Raw genomic sequence first — 17,965 nt, forward strand, 5'->3', positions numbered from 1 at the left:
CCTGCATCCAGGTTAGAAGACGCCTTCTTAGAATGTCACCGATTCTCTCTCTTCCTTTGTTAAAAAAAAAAGAAAAAAAATGTTCTTCCTGGTCTCTTCCCCCCCCCCCCCCCCCCCCCCTAGTGTTTTGAACTCGTGCTTTGCTGTAAACTTGTAAACTTTGTACCTCGCGCACTCTATAAAAACTGCGTGTTTCAAACGCTGTACTACACTCGAAAAAGGCTGGTCCTCCAGCGGAAACGTCGCGAATTAAATCCTGTTGTTTCTTCAATTTTTGGTGATTTTATATTATATTGACCAAATCAGCTGCCAGAAATCTGCCAGAAATCAGCTGCCAGAAATCAGCTGCCACCCTCGACCGCTATGGTCGAGGGTGGCGCTGGTGAACACTCTCAAGGCTCGCTTACACCTAGTAAACATAAATACCCACGAGAGCAGCAGATTGGACAGCCGTCGCCGTAGCTCAGTTGGTAAGAGCACCGGACGCGATATTCGGAGGTCGTGGGTTCGGATCCCACCGGCGGCATGGTTGTTTTTTCTGCTGCTTTATAAGTAATTTTCTTTAAGCAATTTATAATTCTAAGTATTATTATCCCACTCATAAGCATAACACATTTAAAAAAAAAAATTAACGTTCCCCTATGCACCTTGGTTTCGGTGAGCCGCTATGGTCGAGGGTGGCGCTGGTGAACACTCTCAAGGCTCGCTTACACCTAGTAAACATAAATACCCACGAGAGCAGCAGATTGGACAGCCGTCGCCGTAGCTCAGTTGGTAAGAGCACCGGACGCGATATTCGGAGGTCGTCGGTTCGGATCCCACCGGCGGCATGGTTGTTTTTTCTGCTGCTTTATAAGTAATTTTCTTTAAGCAATTTATAATTCGAAGTATTAATATCCCACTCATAAGCATAACACATTAAAAAAAAAAAATTAACGTTCCCCTATGCACCTTGGTTTCGGTGACTGTTGGCCCCCTTCATATATATATATATATATATATATATATATATATATATATATATATATATATATATATATATATATATATATATATATATATATATATATATATATATATATATATATATATATATATATATATATATATATATATCCTCGGCTGGGAAGTTAGAGCCGTGTGCGTGTCCGTGTGTGACAAGGCTGTATACAACTCAGCAGCACCCTAGATTTACGCTATTTCAAGGTAGAGAGCGCGATTCAGCATATTTTGGGGCCGTATTTATTCTTGTCTAACGATTCTTTTGTTGTTTCATTATTTCGCTTCTTTAGGACATGGTTGCTAACGCCTGCGGCGACATTGGGGGCGATAGCTATCATAGGCCGGCTGCGGTATCGAAGGCCGGGATGGCTAATGGCCATGACGCAAGAAAACAGGTCGCGAAAAAAATCGCTACAAAACACAGCGCCTGTGGTCACGCTCACAAGACTTCACCTGCATGATAGAAGCCAGTTACTGGCTGGCGTATGAGTGCTGCTTACCAGGTAATGGGAGACATATATTAGTGTTGGCAGAGAAAAAAAGAAAGAAAGATAATGTTGCCCAGCAGGAAATCGTAGGCAGCGAGACTACAGCCAACTCACGATGGCACGTTAAAACCGCGCCCGTCAATCGCCAAGCGTGCTTGCGTGGCATAACTTTGTTTAGCCTCTCCCCAGTTTCCCCGACTTGGAGCATCTTCGAGCGCGAGTCTGATTCGCGACTGATCGGCAGCCCCGCGCTGGCCGCTCACTATGGGCCGCGAGATGACAAATACGGCTACTAATCACGATAGATGTCGTGATTACCATGGCACTGGCTAACCACTATAATCAACAGAATAGCAGCTAATTCGATGCACCTAGCCAACAGCTAATCTTACACATTCCGAGACGTGCCAACAAGATGTAATATTTTAAACACCTTTTAATTCATATCCACAAAAAAGGCTCATTTTTTCTGGCGTGACGTGCCCATACACTCAAGACAACATAAGAATCCAACATAAGAGTCAAACAACATAAGAATCAAGCTAGAATCCGTCCAAAATAAAGCGGTTAGGTTTGCATACCATTTATATATTTGACGTACTTACGGGAGTGCTTTAGTGTAAAAGGCAGGTTTACGTTATTTACGGAAGCGGCGACAACGCGACCGATTAAATTATATGCACTTGCTGTTCCACGGTAAACTTCATACACACAAACACTCATGCATAGAGCCAGCGTCTAGGCGAACTACCCGATCGCATCATGGTACAAAATTAAAGGAACATTTCAGCCATACTGAAACATTCACGAACTCCTCCATTCCGAACGAAGACAATTCGCGAATGGAGCGGGCTACCAGCCAGCATTGCAGAACGCCCAGCTACTGATACATTTGCAAAAGCTCTTCTGCTGTAACATTTGTTATAATCAGTCGTAATCGTGGACGATTGAAGCGCTGCAACGTATGCTTCATTTGTTTTCGCACAGAACCTTGTAGCAGGTGTTTTGTTACCCGTGAGTGCATTTCGTCAGTTGTTCGTGTCGGCTTGTGAAAGCACGCTTGTTGCGTCTTTTTTTTTTTTTACACGTAATAGTTCGGTTTTTGATATCCTTCACTCCAGCTTACAACCTCATCTGGAGGCTAGTAGTAGTGTATGAAGAAATAAAATTAATTAATTGAACCTTGATTTTGGCGTATGATAGCTTTAGTTGCTTAGGTGCCATAAAGATCAACACAACTCGCAGCTGAGCTTCTAGATATGACCATACGTTCACAAAAAGGTCCATGTGTAATCGCTCTTAAGAGCGGTTTCACTTATTGCCAGCAAGTTGTGAGACAGAATGTAGGCGCAGGGAAATGAGTATCAGCAGGACTTGGGGGTATGCGCGTGACGCAATTCGCGGAGCCGCTTGGTACCGCCGATCGCTTTACACGTATGTTGGTAATGTAGACTAGTTTCGGTGGTGTTGTGATATACACCTATGTTTACATTCACGCACATTTGTTTGTCACACCAAGAAAAGAAAACAGAACACTAAGTCCTACCTGGAAAAACTGCGTGGAATTTCGAACTACAATGCCCGCCAGGTAGCGCAGCAGAAATCCGCATGCATAACTGGAATAAAGGCAGAGTGCGATAAAACAATACGTTGAATGCTTACAGCTGTAGTTAAAAAAGAAAGAACTACACTAATGGCAACATAAATCCCGTTTCTGGCCTAGAATAACGTGAGGCACATCATCTCCAGACTTTCTTTATTAACGGATTGTTGGAAGCAAAAGTGTCGCGTTCTACGCGAGTTTCAACTGCATCGAACCTCTACGTCACGGGGCGCCTCGTGTCCAGACAGCCGAAAAGGGAACCGCTTTTACCCGAAACATGGCGGTGCAATCTTGTGCAGGCGGAGCTCGCGTGGTTGCACCAACTTTGCTCCCAGCTGTACTTCAAAGTCGCAACAGTATGATTGCGGTGAAAACGTTGGTTCATCACACAATTAACACGAGACCTGAATGTTTCTTTACGGTGCTGCTAGAACTAAGCGCCTGAACAAAGTTGGCGTGGTAAAATACAACACAAAAGACAAAATTATCACACAGTGCATAAGCGCACCTCTCACACGAGGCACACTGTTATATAGAAACAACCGGCACATTAACTGCGCATTCAATGCACGCGACTCCCCCAGGGGTTAGGAACGATAACAGGATATATGGAGCGGTGCCGCTGTGCTGAGACATCTCAGCATCAGGTCCAGCAAAACGAATTTCGAATGCACTAATTCACTCGTCCACTCGCTCGCTTTGAACACCTTCCTAACGCTTGCGCAGTTTCAATTTAGTTCAGTTTATGGGGTTTAACTTCCCCAAGCGACTCAGGCTATGAGGGACGCCGTAGTGGACGAGGGCTCCGGAAAATTTCGGCCACTTGGGCCTCTTTAACGTGCACTGACATCGTACAGCATACAGGCCTCTAGCATTTCGCCTCCATCGAAATGCGACCGCCGCGGACGATATTGAACCCGCGTCTTTCGGGTCGGCAGCCGAGCAACATAACCGCTGAGCCACTGCGACGGCTTTGCGCAGTTGTTAGCATGGAAGAACAGAAAAAAAAACTCAGGAGAGAGCGCGACGCCAAGCGGCCAGACTTTGTTAGCCAAGTGCTCGCGAAGCTGCTCCTTCCCCCGTTTTTCACTCTGTGTCAGTCCCTAATGTTTAGGTGCTGGTATGTTTTAGTGCACGCGTCTGCGCGGCCCATGGCGCCGTCTACAACAAGGAGGTTGATCTACGGTCAGTTCTCCGCGCTGGTCAGCGCATGCGTGGGCAGCGGGGATAGGTATCCACGCGCCCGTATCACGTGGCGTGATCACGGGAGGACCGCCTCTCTCCTTTTTGCTTTTTAAGACTTGGCTTCAAGGCTGTCGCCCGGACGCTCCCTCCTGAGTTTATTTTCTTTATGCTCGTTGGCGTTAAGGACATTTGTACACCCATGACACCCTTGCTGAAGTACGTTCCTTGTGGGCATTGGCTGCGTAGGGAACGCCAGGATTCCCAGGACCTCCAGGCATCAAGGGCGACAAGGGAATCGACGGCCAGAAGGGCGAGCCGGTAAGCACAGGCCTCGGAACTGTCAATGCAACGTGCGGAATGTCCTCTGCGACGCTCCGTCCACGCGAGCGTATAGCCTCTGTCAAAAATGCACAGCCCACGGGCTTTGCTTGTACGCCGCGTAACGGTGCGCTCGTAGCGCCACTCGAAGACCTGAGCTTCGAAGGTGCGACGGCTAGAGTTCCTCTCACGAGCCACACCACAAGGCCCAGGATCAGACCCAATGCGCTGCATATTTTGACAGAGGCTGTATGTGGTGATCTATAACAGCCAGGTGACCTCCAAATCGCCGATTCGTTGTTTGCACTTCTTGTTGACAACGTTACACAAGCGAGGTCTGGCCCAAAACGCACGAGCGAGTCGGTGCAGAGCAAAAATGAGCGATCTCCGGTACGATACAGGTGTCGGATTCTGTCTAGCATGACGGTCGTGCCTGCGTGGCTTGTATTGTCTGGTGCGCAGGCATAGTCCCTGAAACCTCGAGGCTGTGCTCAGACGTCGCTTTCCTCGTTCAGCAGCGCACCGTTTGAGCGCCCCTCTGAAAGCCTGGAGCCCTTCGTATACTAGCTACTGGTAGAGAATGAGACGCAATCGTTCCTACGTGAAGCAACTCTCATAAAGCACAATAATTATGACGTCATGTAGTTACCACACTGCAAGAATTGGTTAGTTGATTGAAATGATGCGGCCACAACGTTTGGCCACTGCTAAGGCTTTCATTTGGACTAGTTGGTTGTAGCTGTGAATCATATTGACTAGCGCATACACAGACAGGGACCAAAGTAAGATGCTTTGACCACGATGTCGTGCCACCGAGATGAAATTTACAGATGTTCTGATATCACCAAATTGCGTGCCATACTCGGCGGACGGCGGACGCCGGCTTTTGTGCTATAATGGGACATACAATTCTTTCGCACTAAAATTGTGTTATATAAATATATTTGCATGAAATTTTATAGGGCCCGTACGTAAGGTATAATTTCACAATCTTTACAGTGGTGGGAGAAAGTCCCTGGTACAGTCTCGCAGATGCACCACAGCTCTTTTGGCGAGCGTATTGATTGCAGCCTCCGAGGAGATAGTACCGCCGTATTCTTGCTTGGGGTTATTGGTTTTTTTTTTTTGGTTATTAATTGTAAAGCGGGAAGGCGATTATTCAAGAATATTTGCGGTTAATCTAAAGTAACCGCATCTTAAGCGAAGATAGTTGAACGGAGTCTGTGAATGAAGCTACGGATGCTGTGTGACCGGAAAAAAAAAAAAGGCGGATAACCGATGAACTAGAGTCATGATTTGGGCTTGTTGTACAGAGTGAATAATAATAAGATGGTTGGTAGTTCAGCGCCAGTCCTGCTGTCTTGTGTTGGTCCTTGTCCATTCGCGTTGCTTCTTTTTATTAAGGGTACACCGAACCTCTTGTGGATGATTACTCCCTTATTACAAATGTACTCCACATTGGGAGATTCCCCTAAGCATTGGCTTCGAGTTATTGATTAATTCGATGTGCCCCAGCCGTCCTTGTTAGTTTACTACCTCGGACTAGCGGTGGTTCCAGGTCAGATCCCAGGACCAGGACGAACTTTTTTCCAACTTACAAAGCTGTGTAGCTTTTTGTAGTCGCACGGCTGCGCTTGGATGTATGCTAATAATCAAGGACCATGGTCGATCGAGATGCGCATATATCTCGCATACGTAAGGCTTGTGCCCAGCGGGCGTCCGTGCGCCAGCCAGTCATGGCTGCCGACGAGACAGCAGCCAAGGGGCCGGTAAATCGTAAGAAAACGCGTTAAAAGCTTTGAGCATTCGGCTGTCGCCTCAGAGTCACGCAGCTGTTGCTACGTCTTCGCACAGAAGATGACTTGCGAGTGCCCGAGGCTTTAATTGTGGTATCGTCGGCTATCGTTACTGGCTAGCGCATGGGCGCCGCCTGCCAATCACGTACCAAGCTTACAAGCGAAAACGCAGCAACAGATTTCCTAATCTGACGTAGAATTCCCCTCTGCGTCAAAACAATCCAACTGACATTGAGTGGTGAAATTGTAACCGTGAGACCCGAGTACCACGCGGAATGATATGAGTAGCGCCATGTACGCAGTCAGGAGCATCCGAGCTCAGCAGCACTGAGGCCTGCGATCGTGTAGTGCACTAACATGCAAAGCGCCTCTGCGAGCGGCCAGCCACCGCTCGCGCGCAAGGCAAGGAGCCGGTGGTCATGGCGGCGCGGCCGGGCGCCGCTTTGTGTTCGCAGGGCGAGAAGGGCGACCAGGGACACATGGGGCCCATGGGCCTGCCGGTAAGTCAGTCCCCCCGGGGGGCGAACATGGTCCGCGTAGGACACGGCGCCTGGGCTCGGTATTGCCCGGGAAAACGCCGCTGTCGTTTCTCAGGGTCCGATGGGTCCGGTGGGGCCGGCCGGACTGCCCGGAAAGGAAGGCCGGACGGGAATCACGGTAAGACCATCACTTCTCGTATGCCGATCTCGGGAGGAGCGCGCGCGCGCGTCTGAAACTGTCGGGCCGCGCGAAAGCGGCGAGGGCCGCTTCCTGACGAGGTTTAGAGTAGAAAGCCCGGTGCCTGATCAGTCTCCCTTTTCTTTGGAGATTCCCTCCCAATTCGCGAGCTTGGCTGCATTCGGCGAAGCATGGGCGCACGCTAACACGTTCTTTTTGTTGTTGTTTTAGGGCCCGTACGTCAATTACGATGCAGATCTAGAGAACGAGCTACGCGATAAAAAGGAAGCAGTCCCCGCCTCCCCCCTTTCTTGCTGCTTTGTTTCTTTTTACTGCTGCCGCCAATTCCGGATGTCCTAAAGTTTTCTCGCGAAAGTTAATAAAAAGAGACGTGAAAGCCGATTCCCACTCGTCTGCAGTCACTTTAGAAAATTGCGTCGATAATCGTTACGACTGCCAAAGCGCAGCGAACATATACTGCAGTTCAGAGCCGTCCAATAGGCGCGCATCGAGCTTGCGCTTCGGAGCGCGCGCAGGTCACCTTTCGAGATTGCAATTTTGGGCACTGGCGCTAGCGTGCCCTATACTGGAGCGCAGGCTCCTAGACCCGCAGCTTTCTTGTCCGCGCTTCGTAGTCGCATGCTTAACGAGAAATAGGTGAACAACTCAGCGACTCGCTTTTTTGAACGAGCTTCTAACGTGCGCTACGTCTCGCTACGGCGTGACGCTCTCCTTGAAATCACACGAACGCACTCTTTCATTCTTCTCTGGCTTCCCCGGCTAGCATGCTCTCCTCTGCTCTAACCAGCTGCCACCCGGGGCCCCCAGAATGCCGCCACTTGACTGCCTAGATACTTTTGCTTTGTTGCCGTCACGTCGTTTATCCAAGCCAGTGTTCTCCGTCCCCTGAAACAACGGCGTTGAAGTACGCTGAGGGAGAGCGAACGCAGCGGGCGTACAGAGCCCGTTCGTCAGCGCTTTGAGAGTAATTAGACGCAGGAACGTTCCGTGGGGGGGCAGCACTGCGACAAGTGTGTTAGGGAAGAGGCACGCTTTCTCGCGCCACTCACAGCTCTTGTAGACTGCCGTCGCTTTTCTGGCGCAGGCGGCGAACGAGGAGTTGTTCGCCTATATGACGGCAACCACGTAAGCACGCCCAACATAGTGGAGGGGAAAAAAAGTCTTCGTTGCGTTCAGGTTCAGGTTGCTTACTGAAATCTGTGCACCGTTTCTAAACACAGCACTGTCACCATTCGTGCAATGAAGAAGACGTGAATTTTCTTGTTTATTGTTTGTTTTTTTTTTCAAAAAAACAAACGAGAACAAACTGCCAGGGTGGCGCTCGAAGAGCCACACGAAGTAGCATTGCTCAGCGGAGGCGGTTCGCTGGGCCGCGTGAGTGTCCATCCGGCCTGCCGCCGGCGCAGGTTCCAACGACTAACCGTGCTGTTGCCGCGAGTGACGCATCTTTGCAGGAGAGCCGCCGGGTGTGCGACAGGCCACTGGTGATGGGAGCACACGTGTACCATTAACACATTCTGGCGAGGTGCATGGTGTGATTGTTTGTGGTATGACTGAAACGCTCAGCCCCGCCTCGCAAATTTCCCCCCCCGCTCCGCCGCGTCGTGGCTCGCGCCGTGGTCGCCGGCGCCGTCCACTGACCCGCTTCTCTCTCTCTCTCTATGTCCCTCCCCAGGGGCCGCCGGGTCTGGACGGAATGAAGGTAACGGCTGCACTGCCCGCTCTCCGGCAGGAGTTTGGGGAGGCTGGTGCGGTAAGCGCGCTTCCCACGCAGGGCGAGCGCGGTGCCCCAGGTAACAAAGGGGAGAAAGGAGAGCCTGGCCTTCCCGTAAGTTGGCGACGCTGCCCTGGCGATCACCGCTGCCTCCGGTGCGGTCGCGTGGCCTTCGCACCGTGCCACGACGACGTGCGCAGCTGTGTGCGCGGCTGACGCACGGCTGAGCCGCTGGCGCGGTGTTTCTGGTCACAGCAACCGAGTTGTTTTGCGAGGTTCTCGCTATAGGCTTTCCGAGTCCAATCACGCTGTGTGTTCTGCCGTTTAATTTTTCTTTTTTTTTTCACGCAGCCGTGCCTTCAAAGGCTCTGCCTGGTTGCATTAATTACAGCGCAGGACGTGCACATCACAATGGCGATGTATCCGTAACGCGGTTGAATAAATAAGGTTCAAGTGAGGGGTATACTTCGGTAGGTGTATCAAACGACTACATAGGCGCGTATTTTACTATTAGCCATTGAGACCGGAGGAATTATTGCTCTCGAATTGAAACGTGCGCGGCCTTTAACACATGCAGTGCCCAGGAAATGGTTGTCGTAATGAGAAGGCCGCTTCCAGCTGGCTTTTACCCGTCCTGCGGCGCTAACATAACGATGCGTGTAGAGGTATGTCTCCGTACACGAATGGATCGGGCGGATTTCAGAGGCTGCAGAACGATTTTACCAGTTGCAATTCGTTTTGTTCGCAGCCTGAGCGCAATGGAAGTGCAGCTGTGCTCAATATGCGCAAGTGAACTTCTTCCAAATATGCGAGCGAGAAATCACAGGGCCGCCGCGGTGGCTCAGTGGTTATGGCGCTCGGCTGCTGACCCCAAAGACAACGGGTTCGATCCCGGCCGCGGCGGTCGAATTTCGATGGAGGCGAAATTCTAGAGGCCCGTGTACTGTGCGATGTCAGTGCACGTTAAAGAACCCCAGGTGGTCGAAATTTCCGGAGCCCTTCACTGCGGCGTCCCTCATAGCCTGAGTCGCTTTGGGACGTTAAACACCCGTAAACCATAAACCAAACCAAACCAGAAATCTTCAGGCTGAAAAAGGACATTCCTTGCTCTTCTATTCAATAAATAAATGCTCCGTTGAAACCGACGGAAAATACTGAGCACAACAATTGTTTCGCGCCTGCTCTAACCCACTATGTTGGTTGGTTAGCTGATGTTTTCAGCTGATATCATGGCCATGGCCTTATGATGTCTTTCCTTGTGAAACAAGTTTCTAGACTGTTGTTACACAACAGTGTGTGACGCACTTCAAGTTGCAGTAATGCACTACTGAAATGGGAAAAAAATGATGATATTGAATGTATTTATCTACATTACACTAACTTGATTAGTCTCAATTACCTGTGGCTAAAGATACTGAAGCCGTGAGCAACAGAAATCAAATGCATACTCTCCGTGGTACTGTGAAGCAACCATTGCAGAACTCACTTAGTGTCTACAAGGTAAGCCTCGCCCGGCACACGGCGATTGGCAGTGCTAAAAAGGACCACGTTCACGGGCATCGATTGCTTCACTTGGCCTTCTCTTTGATTTTTGTTTTCTGCTCTAAGGCGGACTGTGCCTCTCCGTCTGGCAGCGTCGCGAAGGAGCCCAGCTGTGGTCCGGCTCTTGTGAACCCTCTTTTCCCCAATGCTCTCTCTTTGCGTGTTTTATTTGGCTAGTCTATCGGGTATAGGCAGGCCAAGTTTGTGCGTCGACCGCCTGTCACGTTGTGCCGCCGTCTAACGAGCCGTCTCTTCTCTCTCTCTCCCACCTTCTCCCCCTTCGAAATCAGGGCACCGACGGCATCCCAGGGTTACCGGTAATTATGAAGCTCCTCTCTAGACTGCGGGACCCCCCAGGCCGCTGGCGCGCGCGACAAGAGCCTCTTCCCTCCCCCGACCCTCCGTCCCCTCCCCCTGTTTGCTACAGCCGTGTGCATGCCGGGGGCTGCTGCGCTGTTGGCCGCTGACCTGCAGTGTTTCACGTTGCTTCTCTTCTCGGTGTGCGTGCGTGACTGTGTGTTGTGGTGCTTGCGACTGCCCACCCCTTGCCTCCCGCGCTCGCGTCTCCGGCCGGGCTCGGCGACCGCTGACGCTCTCTTCCCCATTCGCAGGGACCCAAGGGAGACCGCGGCGAGACAGGCATATTGGTGAGTGCGCCTCCCGCATTTCCATACTGTGCGCGAGCCCGGCGCCTATTGGGAGCGGCCACGCGGAAAGCAGGAGCGCTCGCCGTGGCACGGCCAATGCGCGGGCGCGCTGTGGGTGCAGCTCGGCTGTAAGCACTTGCGTGAATGGCTTGCGCGCGCATCTTTAGCGTAACTGGCTCACGGAGTATACCGACAGAGGAAGACTGCGACACAGCCTCAAGTGGCCACGCACTGTCATGCCTGCAAATGCAATCGGCTTTTGTACAGAACTTGAATTCTTTTTAGACACTCTACTCAGATAGTGTATTGACATCATGGAGGCTTTTCCTATTAACAACAATGCCAGCGTCTGCATCAGCCAACCCTCCGTGGCCCTTTCCACGAAGAAAATCGTTTACCTAGATGCTACTTTTTATCTGTGCACTCGTGGTTTGTGTTTTGTTCTTCTGGTTGTTTTTCAGTTTTTTTTTTTTGCAAATACAATTTGTTGTCATTATCCTTCCTCCCTAAAGCGTGTTTTTCCAGAAATGCGCTATTGTCGCCGCCTTCCTCTGTACCTGTTGCCTTTAAAAATCGAAGTATGAGTGCTGCTCTAGTTCTGAACTTTTGTACCACATGCTATGAAAGACCGGCACACGAATAGTTCTAAGATGCAAAACTTTAGCTGCTTTTCTAGCTGCTGTTCAGCATATATTGATAAGTCAACGCAAAGACCTCAGTTTCCTTAAAGAAAAGGGGGAAAAAAGGTCTTTTAAGAGGGTCGAACTTGTTAAAAAAGCATGCACTTAAAAGAGATGGGTTGGGGGAAGCAAAGAGGTTGATAAAATGCAAGCCCGTATTCTTGCAAGATTTTGTCCAGTACAGACAACCCAAAAGAGCGACTTGCGAGCGGTGCAGGAAGCACTCATCTACATCGTTCGCCAGAAGTATACAGCTCCCGGACTTTGCTTCCAAATCCTGTACAGTGGGGCTCTCTAGCACCCCTGGAAACCCTATAGCTTCGGTGGTGTGAGTACGGGAGTTCCTCTCACATTCGACAGATTTGGAACGCTGACAATGCAAAACAAGCCGCACAGCATGGCCTAGAATCAAAGCTGCAGGGTGGACTGCATGTCTTTGACAAGAAGTTGCACGTATGTTAGAAGTGAGAAGGGCTCAGGCGCAACCTGCAGAGAGAACACTGTCAAACAACAACAGTCCTGAAACTGAACACTTTCTCTTCTCCCAAGCAAGGGCATTATGCGGGTGCAGATCAGGTCGCTGTCCCCAGTGTGATCGAGATGACGTCGAGCCTGTCTCTTCCAAGGAAGAGTCCTGCCGTCTTCCGCGACCCAGTTCGACGTAATCGGAAATGACACCGTTTTTAGCAATTGATTCTAAAACACGTGGATGATGCAGAGCTCCAACAATCACGAAGGCTCAATATGGGGCCTGAAATGCTCATTTAGAAAGTGAGTGAGTGAGTGAGTGAGTGAGTGAGTGAGTGAGTGAGTGAGTGAGTGAGTGAGTGAGTGAGTGAGTGAGTGAGTGAGTGAGTGAGTGAGTGAGTGAGTGAGTGAGTGAGTGAGTGAGTGAGTGAGTGAGTGAGTGAGTGAGTGAGTGAGTGAGTGAGTGAGTGAGTGAGTGAGTGAGTGAGTGAGTGAGCCAGTTAGTTAGAAACTGTTGGCAGTGCCTGTCGCCGGTTGTGCTGCAGCGTTTATTTCTTTCATGAGGCAGCAGATTTATACGAGGTGAGAATCGCAAAAATAATGCAAGAATAGAAATAAAGTGGGCTAACAATTCACGGTGTTAATACATTGATGTACTTAATGCAAGGATTTGACTATGTTTCGTGAAAATGACGCGCAACAAAGCACACAAGACTCCAGTTTCACAACTAGCCGAACTATATACATAAACGGAGGCATGCAGTAAAACATGAACAGCAGCAGCGCCAGTCCACCGCCCGAAAGTCGTATAGGAAAGGACGGTCACCGACGCCGTTCGGCGTGCTGCACAGTAGCTTATGATTGGCAGGGTTAGCATTATATCATCAGTGACCGCGTGTGCAACAAGGCACAGCGTTGGATGCTGAAACCAGCCTTTGGACGGCATTCCGACTGTTAGGTGGTCAATCATGCGACCCACATGCCGCTTAAGCACTACCGCGCGCAACTAAACTGAGCTGAGCAACGGAGAAAATGTTTCCTCATTAGCGTTGACTGAGAGTGACGCGTGCTTTGGAAATGCCAGAATGCATACCTTTTCAGCTGGATATAATGATTCAGCGTAAAATGTGCCGCACCATAAGTACCGCGCATGTTGTGCGTCGTTTTAAATACATCATAACGCGCACGAAACCAAGACTTCCCGCCATTTCCTCGAATACAGTGCAAATATTCGGAACACTCGGTCGCGCTTGCGTTTTGTGTTGCTCTATTCAGCGGCTCAGCCGTCTTCCATGCCACCGCAGGCAACTCGCCTTCGTCACTGCCCACCAATGTGTAGTCGAAGGCGCTGTACAAAAAGAAGGGAGGTGAGGTCCCTTGGAGCTCGCAAAGAGGCCGACGAAAACTTGCGCCCTTAAAACTGTATAATAGAAGGCCTTCACGCTCGTAAATGCGCCACATGTGCTGTCGGTCGAGGGTTCGTGACGCACACTGCGGTGGACGCGTCCAAGACAAAGGGTGTTCTTTACTGCCCGCCTTCGAAGTCGGTGGGATGGAAGCGACGGCCACAAGGGCTCCCAATCCTTCATTTCGCTCTCGTTCGTTCTTGTTGCCGCCGTGCTGAGGCGAAAGCGGGGAGGAGAAAAAAAAAGTGACTCGACGAATATGACCGCGACGAACGGCTGTAGTAAGGATTCTTTATCACGGCACGCCGCATGCATGCGGCGTTTATTTCTTTTTCTTTTACGCTGCCCAAAGATCGTTTTTGCCATCCCACCCGCCTCGTGGCCCTAGTTGGGCTCCCCTGTCTGCCCCCTGTCTGAGCGCTCCCCCTCCCCCATTATCTCTACGTGAGACAAAGCGCTGAGTTCCAGCCGTGCCCTGCTCTTCGGGCGGGGTGCGCCGGACGTGGGGGAGACACAAAAGCGGGGGAGGGGGCGTCTCTGCCAATCAGGGGCAACGTGCCCCCCCCCCGCAGCGCATGAAGAATCGAGAGCCGCTCACCCTTTTGTGCTTTTTTCTTCTCTTTCTGCCTCTAGGGACCCCGTGGGAAGCGTGGAAAGAAAGGAGACAAGGGCGATAAAGGCGATCAAGTAAACATTGCTTCCTTTGCATATCAATACCCTGCTCTGGTCTGGCGCGAAATTGTGGAGGGCTGAGAGAAGAAGGGGGGGGGGGGGGGGCGGGTTCCTATCGGAGCCCCGCGTATTCACTTCTGGCCGATGCTTCGCTGACAAGAAAATTAACATTGGCCAAAAGGGAGAAACACAGTGCTGAGGGAGAGAGAAAGGCGGGCGAGTCTCTACGGCAGTTGCCTGCGGCACCGTCTCTTGACAGCGCACGCCCAATACAGGAGGGCCGGTCATTAGTGAGCCGAAAAGTGAATTGCGCTGGCGAGCTACGAAGAACGTAGTAGCGTATTTTTTCTTCTTTTTGTTTTTCTCATTCCCTAGGAATTTTTTTCTGTGACCATGCCATTTGCGTACGCGTACAAGAGGCACAAGTGGAGGAGTTTGTGGAACGTGCATAAGAAGACATCCTTACTCTTGCAATGATAACAAAACAAGGTTACCGTTCCCCACTGGGAAGCAGACGCAGCATAAGAATCCCGTTTAAAACTCTTGACGGAATATATAGATTTTGCGACGCTCAAGTTAAAGCAGTGTTGCCGCATTTACCAGTTGGTTTTTCCCAGTTGTCGGCTCAAAATTTCCCATTTTTGGCCACAAATATTTTTCTTTTCAAAATATAGTAATTTTAGAGTGAATACAGCCAAGGTAATAAATATAATAATGAGTAAAATAAAAAAATACAAAGCCCATAAATAATCAACAGCAGGGCTGGATTTTTCTTGATCGCATCATCGTCAATCACCACTTCATTTTTATTAGTTTTTGCGTTTGGAGGTTTGAATTAAAAGGCATATGCTTCCGCCTACTGGAAAAATCGCTCGCGGGACGTTCTCATGACGATCGTACTGAACCAAGCACTGGCGTGTTGAGGTTTCTCCTCAATGCGCCAAAGTCATGCGGCGCAACATCTTGGTTTGTAAGGGGCATCAATCGCCCGTCGGCACCCACTCGTCTCCAGTCGTCGTCTGCTGCACGAGCCGCGGGAAACGTGGCTAGAAGCCCGATCATAACAGGACACGTACCAAAATTGTTTACTGTTGACCACAGGGGCAGTAAACGTGGGGATATGTAGCAGTATGATTAGGCGATCGAACGCAGTCATATTTATAAGGACCCAAGGTGGAGGGGATGAGGAACTATCGAAATAGAATATTAGGGCACATATATGCACAAAACACACGACAATACAGAAAATAAGGCTTTTTTAATAAAGGGGCGGAAGGCCATGCTCCGGGATGTGCGTTGCTCGCTGTTACTTTTAGAGGTGAAGGGAGATGTGTATAATTGCAGCGCTGTGCTCGATCTCGAGGTAGGCCACTCCTCATGGGACGGGGTCCAGCTCGTCTACGTCAATTTCCTTTCTAGTCTCTCCTGTATATACCGTAGAAAATTTTCAGGAATTCCTTTACGACAACATGCGTACATAGGGGATTGTGTGACTAAAGAGCTGGGAGTGGTTGAAATCAGTTAATGGCCATCACTGCCACTATAACTGGAAGAAATCCATGGACGCAGCACTCGAAGCCTGAATGAACCTGAATGGGCGAGGGCACTGTATCAAAGGCTAGGCAGCAAATTAAAGGGAAACATCAAGCCAAATTTCTTCTCGCGACACTAGTCAGGCCGCCATGATAATAGCATTTTCCTTTCATCTCTGCACATTTTCCCGAGAAAGCACATTTAGAACACCGGTCTTTAGCGAAACCAAAATTTCCCACGTTTTCAATGCGTTATTAAAAAAAATCCCTTTTTTCCCTCAGTGGCTTGATTTTCTCACGATTCGGCAACACTGAGTTAAAGCAGTCTAGAAATTGTTGCAAGAAACTTCTCGGAACGCTGGCCCCAGTGACCCTATAGTGGCGGCTCCAACGGAAGATGGCCCTGCTAGGCGCGAACATAGACGAAAAAAAGAAAGCTGACATAGACCATGAAAAGAGGGAAATAATTTGCGATACAGAAGATAGTGAGGAAGGACACACCGAGAGTGTTAGCCCAAGAATGCGTAGGTGTCGTTTGGCTCCTCATCGCTATTCTTTACAGCTGCTTACAGCTGCAGTTAGTGAACATGAAAGCATGCTTAATTACAGAGAAACGCGATTCTTTCCAGAACGCACCCAGAAAATTCATGCATCCGTGGTATTTCTGTGCGAAAAGTGTCGGTCGTTTCGCCAAGCGGAAAAGTTCAGCAGTTTCGTCAGGTGGCGCTCCTTGTTACGCCTAGTTAGTGTTCCCGTATATGCTCCCGCTCCTTGTGGGAGCATATACAGGAACACTACGCCTAATTGCGCTATGGTGGGTTTGGTAGAACCGAGACGAGGGCGGTCACAATAAGGTTGCCAATGGGATACAGGAATTTTGCAAGAAATAAGTGCAAATAATAAGGAGAAAAGAAATATCAGGCACGATTAGTTTGGCTTCATGCCAAGAGCACCATAAGGATTTCGGGACGAAGAATGCCCACGTTCCCAAACGGCTCCCTGTAGTTCGGTTCAACGGTTCAACTTTAAGACATGAGGGGCATGACTTAAAAGTTTTAGCGTATATGAGAACGTGTAGGCTAATTTAAGTGCGAACAACTGCTGGAAATAAGCGTCCCGGACCGGTGCGTGAGTGTATGGAACGTAATTTCTCCTGCTTACAGACGCGGTCTTTTTCACTGGTGTCCTCTCTAGCGCACTGCGAATTTTTATTGATTTATTTAGTGTTTCTTTTCCTCAAAGCCAAAACCAATATTAAAAAAAAACACACAAAATGCGCTAGTGGACACCTACGAAAAAGACATGCGCCGATTCAATACGCCCCGTTTGAACAAGCGGCTGACTTGAGCTCAGCTGCTAACACAGCAGGACATACGGATACAAAAAAAAAACATGGAAAGTGCACATCAAACATGCTACCTGTTCTTAACTGTGAATGCACTGTGCACAAACCTTTCGAAACATTCTCTTTATGCACTGGTAACCTCCCTAGCCTATCGAGGCGGTGAAATAAGACCATAAAGCAAGAAATAGTCGATTCTTGCTTGATATGCTAGCTCGAATAGCATTTGATGCGTCGCGGAAACCACCATTACGTAGACTTTTAAAGGAAGCAACAGCCCAGAGGAGGAGAAATTAAGGATCTAATGCGGTTCTTTTTGAGTACTGGGAGCCTAGAACATGATTACGGCTGCAAATGTCGCCCATGCTTATACCGCATCTTCCTTGTGGCGAGGTCTAGAGCTGCAAACCTTATCGGTTTAGGTGAAGGGTTTCATCATCACCGCCTATTTCCGCTGTTTGACTGAGCGGCATTTCGAAACCATAACAACAGTATCACAACAAAACAAAAAAAAACACCGCTGAGTTCCTTGCAATGCTTAAAAGTAACACGCATATCGGCATTGGGAAAACATAAAGATACACGAAAGCATTATGATCCACCCTCCGGGCGACCATCGTTCGAATCAATGCCGCGAAAAGCGTTTTGAGAAAAATAGCACCAATATACTGCGCGTACCTCTTCCATCCGCAAAACGCTTTCAGGCTGGTCGTCTGGGGAACAAAACTGATCTATTGGCGTAGCAAAAGTAAGATTGTCTTGTGACAACTATTTCGGGCTCCTGGGGCCTTTTTATACTGGGAAAGAGAGCACCAGGCACTGCCACGTGTGAATGACGCCACCTACCGCAACTGCATAGGCGTGACAAGGCCACTATTTATAAGTGGAGTCT

General features: G+C 49.5%; 1 protein-coding gene across 1 annotated transcript in view; it reads left to right on the plus strand.

The window, feature by feature from the left end:
• LOC144116766 (uncharacterized) overlaps nt 1-17,965 on the plus strand; it is a 121,609-nt gene that overhangs the window by 81,974 nt on the left and 21,670 nt on the right. Inside the window, exons 22-29 of the mRNA XM_077651218.1 lie at nt 4,525-4,596; nt 6,848-6,892; nt 6,987-7,049; nt 8,746-8,772; nt 8,845-8,898; nt 10,617-10,643; nt 10,938-10,973; nt 14,161-14,214. Coding sequence (XP_077507344.1) covers nt 4,525-4,596; nt 6,848-6,892; nt 6,987-7,049; nt 8,746-8,772; nt 8,845-8,898; nt 10,617-10,643; nt 10,938-10,973; nt 14,161-14,214 — 378 coding nt within the window. The remainder of the gene's footprint in view (nt 1-4,524; nt 4,597-6,847; nt 6,893-6,986; nt 7,050-8,745; nt 8,773-8,844; nt 8,899-10,616; nt 10,644-10,937; nt 10,974-14,160; nt 14,215-17,965) is intronic.

This window comes from Amblyomma americanum, chromosome 1, assembly GCF_052857255.1.
Source record: "Amblyomma americanum isolate KBUSLIRL-KWMA chromosome 1, ASM5285725v1, whole genome shotgun sequence".
Classification (NCBI taxonomy): Eukaryota; Metazoa; Arthropoda; class Arachnida; order Ixodida; family Ixodidae; genus Amblyomma; species Amblyomma americanum.